The following is a 7,749-nucleotide window of genomic DNA, read 5'->3' on the forward strand; positions in this document are numbered from 1 at the left end:
ATTGTGCAAATGACATTTATTTAAAAATCAATATCGCATGAATCGAATCTGAAATGTGTATGTTATTTGTATTCGAAGTACTCCACTCGGTGATTCAAAAATGGTCCTTACTACATGTATCCATGTATTTTTTACATGAGCAATTATTAATCTCATTGTAAAATGTCATATAATAAAACTGTTGTGGACTTCAGTTTCGGTCTATCCCTGATTTACGGACATGGTCTGAACAATATTCACCTCGGCCTTCGGTGAATATTGTTCAGACCATGTCCGTAAATCAGGGATAGGCCGAAACTGAAGTCCATAATTGTATAGTGGTTCTCATATTTTGTAACTAATGACGTCATCAATAATCACGACGTGTCACACAGAGTTCCATGACGTCACGGAAGCCGCCATTTTTTGCATTACCTGAAACGCTGTAGTTCTCTAACTTGTAGAGGAGTTTGGTATGGTGAACCTGGTCAAAGGGCTTTGCTGAAATATAGGATTGATTGACGATGCAACGTAACGCTCCGCACGTGTTCAAAGAGCAGCAACAGGGATTTTTGCATTACAATCGTGCGCTTCCTCGAGCTAGATCAAGAACCCTGAAACGGAGATATGACAAAAATGGCAACAGTCGTCCGGGAATGGTAGGAAAGATTAAGTTTTATATCGTTGACTTTTTTAAAGCTCCACCTGAAAAATACACTGCAGTTAAAACTGTGTTAGGATTCCCGTTCGGTGCTGCATTAGGTCTTATCTTGTACCATCTTGTTCTGGACTTCACATGGCTTGAAGAAAGTACCCGCCATTTTCTTGGGGGCGTATTCGTTCTAGGATTGGCAAGTGGATATGCACTTTCGGTTCAAGTAAGATGCATTACGTGTCTTTTGCTTCCTACATTTTTCGGAAAAACAGGAAGGTCATACATTGCAACATTTGCCGTTATATATTTGATATCTGGGCCTATCCACACCATTATTGTGAATGGACACGAAGTAACAAGATCTCTCGGCTGCACAACCGAATTACTTGCCAACCACACGAAGGAACGCTGGAAATTGGCCACGAGTCCAATAGGAAAGGTAATGGACGAGTTCCAGGAAGAAGGAATGTTCATTAACAAAGTCGTGAAGAGAATAGATGAGGAGTTTGGCCCGATGAAGAAAGAGGTGATGGATAATTCGGAAGAAGACAAAATGAAGAAAAACACCGAATACGTGGATCGTACTTCTGGAAATACACGGGGAAACAGGGCAAAGCAAATTGAACAAAATAACAAACCCGATAATTCAAAGGAATATAAAAAGGTGGAGAATGAATACAGGAAAAAGCTAGAATATCGGTGTCAAGATGTGTGGAACCAAGGCGTCATTAAATGTCAAGATAAATTTAAATCTATGTACAGACAATGTCGCGATAAAATCCCGATCGTGGGTGGTCTCCTGTGCCTACCATTTAAACTGTCCATAGTATGTGAGCTGGTGAGACTGGTGCCTGGGGTTTTGGGAAGTTCCTGTAACTCCAACGAAGCGGTGAGTCAAGGTTTTGGCGAGGTGTTTGTTGCTGCTAAAGAAATGACTGTTGAAATGGATAACGATTTCAAAGCTAATCTACAGTACAAAGTAGTGAACACCCCCGAGGCGGTGGACGTTACGACAGCGGAAGAGGTTCGCAAAAAGACGCTTCACAAATTCAAGAACAAGCAAGTTTGGCTGGAATTTGGGTTGTCCTTGATGCAGCGCTTAATGGCATTCACATTTATACTGGTATTCATCAGTGCTTACAAGTACAACAAGGCATATTTGACGGACATTCGACACGATAACATGTACATCACCTCATACTTTCGTCATATTGACGCTCGGCGACAGAAGCTTTCTAAGACAATCTTGCTTCCATTGAAAAAAGTAGAAAGTGATGCTTGTATATTTTTGACAAATCCAAAGTTGATGAAAGCAGAAAAAAAGAAGATTGTGAAGGGAACAATCATGCTGGTGATACGGGCGTTGATATTCACAGTGATAATCATGTCTAGTGACCTGCTATACAGTGTTCTCGACATCATTAGGCGTCACAGTCGCATCGACTACCACCAGCAAGGGGAACACATAGTTGACATTGACATCTTCGGCACCGGCTTCATGTCCGAAATCGTCAGGCTTTTCCTCAAGGCTTTCAGCCATAACGATAAAATTGACAATGTTTCTACCAATTATGAGTGTTTACCTCGGCCGGTGAAAATGGAACAGAAATATGTTTTGCTGATATATGGCACATTTGGCGTCCTCTGGGTTTTAATGCTTTTCGAAGCGTATGGCCTCCGTCTCCGGCGACTAGTTGCCTCCGGATTCTATCGAAGTAGAGAGAAGAAAAGAGTGCTCTACCAGTATAATGACATGCTGAAGAAGCGTCGGGGGTTCTTACGTCACATGCGTCACCACATTCGTAAACAAGTTAAGAAGAAAAATCTGTTAGTTAAATCAGGTCTAACCACTAGCCTACGAAAGGAGTTTCCACGGTTGTGTGGGTGGCTTAAAATCTTCCATTCAGGAAAACTTTCATGCTTGATCTGTGAAGACCCTGAAAGAAAGGATTTCGTGCGCTGTCTGACACCGGGGTGTAACGTGGGCTACTGTATGCTGTGTTGGTGTGACATCAGAAAGCGCTGTTACTCCTGTAACCCAGGCAGGGCAGAGGCAGACGATCTGAGTGATCTGTCTGATGACGGACACTCTGATTCAGATAGCAGTGACGTGTGATTGGTTAAAGGCAGCTGTTTCAATACCGATAGGTATGTCACCTAGATCTAGTGTTATCGTTAAGAACATATTAAAGTGTTCGTCTGGCCTAACAATATCATATATGGAGTATGACACTGACAGTGACGTTATCGTGATCTAAACAGGATGTCGGTTGAGTGTGTAGAGCGCTGCAGTGTTGTTGTTGTTTTTTAAACCTCCAACGGCTTATACTTGTGTTTCTGACATGTTCGCTTCCTATGGTCGTCTAACGTGGAAGCTTGAACACCATCATGTATTTTACCATGAAAAAATCGTCAGATTACAAGCTTGTGTTGGTAGCTTGATATGCGGCCAGTCATTCTAAACGAGGTGAAATGTAGGCCTCGATTTGACGTCCAAAACATGAACAAATCTACCAATTAAAACAACAGTCCAATTATCCGGTGGTGTTTTCCCCTTAAAGTCATTATGATTAGATAGCAAGAGCTGTCAAACAGAGACACACCCAAAACACTTCAGTAAATAAATCCATGGCACTTTAGCCAATGAAGGTTGGCATTATATTGGTTGGCCTGCTTTGTCAGTGGTACGTGTTGGCAATGCACGTATGTGTCTACGGGGAAGTGGGTTTGTCTCCGCGCGATTTAATTTGTATTTGGCGAAATTCATAATAGGTTAATTTCCTTTGTTCAGAATACATGTGTAGTCTCCTCTTTATAAGATTAGTCGCCCTCGTTAGACCTTTACCAACTTTTCGGTTGCCATGTTCATCTTCGTGGAAGTTTGTTCAAAGACACATTAAATAGCTCATTTAGACCATTTAACCCATGGAATGTTGCCACCTTAGTAGGTGAAGGGGCTCTATAAACAAATACCGTTAGTAAAGCTTACAGACGTTACACGAATCGAAACCCGTCATTTTCTCGTGTCACCGTGACCTGTACTATGTAATGCCGTCAGTCGTATTCTCACATGAACTGAATAATGACATTCAAAACACAATGACAAATATGTGATAAAACAGTGTGAATGTAGATCACAGGCACTTTTGACTAAAAATGAAAACATCAAAACAATAATACACCATTAATGTGCTACGTATTCAAGTGCGTATAAAACTGCTACAAGTAGTGGAGATATTGATCTTACTAGTCTCCCTCTTACGAATATATAATCAATGAGGAGGTGAGGACTGTTCGGCGGAAGTCTATATATCAGAAATCTACTGTCATTTAAAGGTCTTCCATACTCGTTCCCTGAGGAAAAACTAAACTAGTGTCATTGTATACACATACAACCATTTTTACCCACTGCACAAATTTTAGAAAACTTGTCCCATTTTTGTTTCAGAGCCGTTAAATCCTTTAAGCACCTTATCACTATTTGTATATGAATTAAGCGGGGAAACATGTTTTCTCTTACCGTAAGTGGCAACACTTCAACCTCACCATTAGCTGACTTCATGTTCATGCAATCAAAGGGTATGAATCGCAAAAATCGAATAGACTTATGCTACCGTGATTAATTACCACTGGGTCTTGCCGGTCCCTGGTGGCATAGTCCTTGGATCATAACTTGGAAATTGTTGAGATCCGCGCCCCGTAATCCCATGTAAAATTGCTGGGCTTGAAGAGATGAATACAACCATGCTTTCAGGAATAGCTCAGGGTCTGACCCCACCCCAGGGTCACTTACGACACTGAAATCATTGACATCTCCACCTTACACTTAACTTAATCATATGACATTAAGCATTTTTGGTAGTTGTGAACTGGGAATCAATTGTTGTTTACACGAAAAAGGTAGCTCCTATGGGGACTGAGGTTCAGATGTTAGTAAAAACAGACGAACGATACATGGTTTATGGGCCTGTTATTAATGGTCCTAACGATATACCATGATGATTTCTAGGGATGTTGCATTCGCACTGTCAATGCTGATTTTAACCAAATCCCGGGGAAGAAGCAGGAGAAAGAGTAAAACATTGTGTAGGTGTAGACAAGGAAATTCTGACCTGGTGTGTATAATTGTTTGTCTCTGCGAGCTTTGGTTCCAGCACAACATTGTGTAGGTGTAGACACTGAAATTCTGACCTGGTGTGTATAATTGTTTGTCTCTGCAGCTTTGGTTCCAGCACAACATTGTGCAGGTGTAGACAAGGAAATTCTGACCTGGTGTGTATAACTGTTTGTCTCTGCGAGCTTTGGTTCCAGCACAACATTGTGTAGGTGTAGACACTGAAATTCTGACCTGGTGTGTAAAATTGTTTGTCTCTGCAGCTTTGGTTCCAGCACAACATTGTGTAGGTGTAAGACAAGGAAATTCTGACCTGGTGTGTATAACTGTTTGTCTCTGCGAGCTTTGGTTCCAGCACAACATTGTGTAGGTGTAGACAAGGAAATTCTGACCTCACAATATGACAAGGGTGTATTCACTGCATTGGGTAGTCACGTGATAAACACAAATTTGACTGACGCCGACGGAAATAACTGGCAGGTTACCATTATACAACTGGACTAAAACACAGCTAAAACAGTTTTTTTTAGTTAACTATTGTATTCAGCATTATTTTATGAAACTGACATAAAACACCTCCATTAAATAAAAGTCACATCTCCTGCAAGTTTACAAAGTATAAGTATGTAGTTCTCTGACCTTCAACATAGAGGTCAACATGGATAAACAAATACAATTATATTCTTACAATAATAATTGTCACCTGGACATGGTTTATGAAGAATAAAATGTAAAATATTGAAAATAACACAATTTTTTTTCTTTGATAAAATGTTACATTGCTACATTTCACAAAGATATATTACACACACACGTCTTACATGTCCATTTTACCTTGTCCTAGTCACCATTGATTCACCTGTAAAATGTATTTAGTGTGTACCTATGTGATGTCACAGTAAGGTAGCATATATCACTCTTATTGAATTTATACTTACATTAAGATGTTTCAGTTAGGTAGCATACACTAATATCAATTTCATTTAATACAAGAAGAAGAAGCCACCTGTATGTATACCACTGTATAATGTATTTCAGAGAGTGCAGGATTGCAGCAGAACTGAGCACCTAACAGCCGAAGGAAAGTAAATCTGGTAAATAACTTGTAGTACATGTATTATTATAAAATATACTACAGACCTAGTTTCATGGTGTATAAACTAACACAATTTCTACTCGCTATCAAGCACTATACACCTAGTTTCATGGTGTATAAACTAACAAAATTTCTTTTCACTATCAAGTACTATACACACCCAGTTTCATGGTGTTGGTTGAGTTGGGTTGCTCTTTACAATTTTTGATAGATCAGTGAAAACAAGATACATTGATTTCTGCCAAAATTATTTGTGACAATGATGGTAGACATAAACATCGAATATTTGGTACCAAATATCATGGTAAAGAAACTTACACTTATAAACATATTGTTTGACAAAGAAAGAATGGCAACTGTGAGTTTACTTTTTGTCTGAGGTTCTTAATGTCATCAGTGAATTCCTATGTTCAGCTTTATTATCTGTGGTAGACAAGGAGTTATCAAAAATGTTCAGAGTGTGTATGGAACCTCTCAAACTGGAAGAAAAATCTCAAGTGATGTTAGCTCAATGGGAAACTCAAAGTTGAAAGCGTGACCTGGTCTGAAAAAATAACAATAGTGATAATAATCATGGACCCAATATAATGTACATATCTTAGACAAGAAACAATAACAAAACAAGCTGTTAGTTTGTTTGTGTGTTTAAAAAGAAAACAAGAGATCCAATGGGCCTGTATTGATCAACTGTACTTCATCTCACATCATTGACCTTCAAACTGAGTCAATGTAAGTTTATCTGAACACAGGCATGCTAAATATCACTTCTCCACAGGTGAGTATTGCTCTTCACCTGAATGTTTGCTTGATTTAACTTATTTTACTCATGTGACTTTGGAAATATGGTAAAGATTATTCGTTTGAACAAACTTGATATTTCTTAATCCTAGCATGCTACAAGAAAAAAGTTATGACCATAGGCCTTCTAGGTTATTCAGAAAAGGCTATTTAAAGGTTTTAACACAACTGACTCCTGTGACTTTGTTAGTGGGTCAAGGTCTTTAATTGGAATAAACTTGGTTGTTCATTATCTGAGAATGTAACAGGCCAAATATCATGACCCTTGCTCTTGGTTATTTGAACAAGAGGCCCATGGGCCTTAACGGTCACCTGATATATTTATACAGAAATGATTTTTGTTTTTAACATAAACAGAAATATTATTCAGTGACAAAAAACAATAAAACCACCTTATTCAATATCTAGCATGCAAACCGCACCTCTGATTCTAAACAAGGAAAATGAAGAAATTTTAGCACACAGACTCCATTGGGCCCCACCCTACAGCCCTTGGGAGTAGGGATGGCTCAACATTTTAAAAGTATCAAACTGTCAACTTAGGGTTATAATTCCAATCAAGTTATCAACATGTAATATTCAAAGTATAATTTGCCATTATAAACCATAACAAATTTTGCCCCCCCCCCCCCCCTTCCCCAGGGGAAAACGTGAGACCCTAGGGTCATAAAAGTCACAATTTTGGTAGAGCACCTAAAAACCCTTCCATCTATGAAGAGTATTTGATTCTACCAAATCTGGTCTTGAGAAGAAAATTTTGAAATTTCAGTCAATTCGACCCTTTTTGGCCCACCCATCAGCCCCTGGGGTTAAGTCAGGGCTGATATGTGCATACCATCAAACTGCTATCCAATACTGATAATGCTAACCTAAATTGAATTACTTCCAATGGCAATTAAACAAATGTTGGTCCAAAATGTGATTTCCCTATTTTAACTATAGTAAAGTTTACCCCCTCCCCAGGGGGAAACGTGAGACCCAAGGGTCAAGAAATTCACAATTTTAGTAAAGCACCTTAAGACCCTTCAATCTATGAAGAGTATTTGATTCTACCATATCTGGATCTCGAGAAGAAGATTTTTGAAATTTTAGTCAATTTGACCCTTT

At 39.1% G+C, this 7,749-nt stretch overlaps 1 protein-coding gene across 1 annotated transcript; it reads left to right on the plus strand.

Annotated features, from left to right (window-relative positions):
* The first annotated feature begins 399 nt into the window (after positions 1 to 399).
* LOC110443709 (DC-STAMP domain-containing protein 1-like) lies at positions 400 to 6,960 on the plus strand. The gene has a single exon (XM_021488100.1). The coding sequence runs from the start codon at positions 504 to 506 to the stop codon at positions 2,748 to 2,750; it is 2,247 nt and encodes a 748-aa protein (XP_021343775.1). The 5' UTR covers positions 400 to 503; the 3' UTR covers positions 2,751 to 6,960.
* The last annotated feature ends 789 nt before the right edge of the window (positions 6,961 to 7,749 follow it).

The sequence above is a fragment of the Mizuhopecten yessoensis genome, unplaced genomic scaffold (assembly GCF_002113885.1).
Source record: "Mizuhopecten yessoensis strain PY_sf001 unplaced genomic scaffold, ASM211388v2 scaffold1961, whole genome shotgun sequence".
NCBI lineage: Eukaryota > Metazoa > Mollusca > Bivalvia > Pectinida > Pectinidae > Mizuhopecten > Mizuhopecten yessoensis.

What these genes read in the sequence shown, in the direction of transcription:
- LOC110443709 (XM_021488100.1), top strand. Translation starts at nt 504, where the DNA reads ATGCAACGTAACGCTCCGCACGTGTTCAAAGAGCAGCAACAGGGATTT.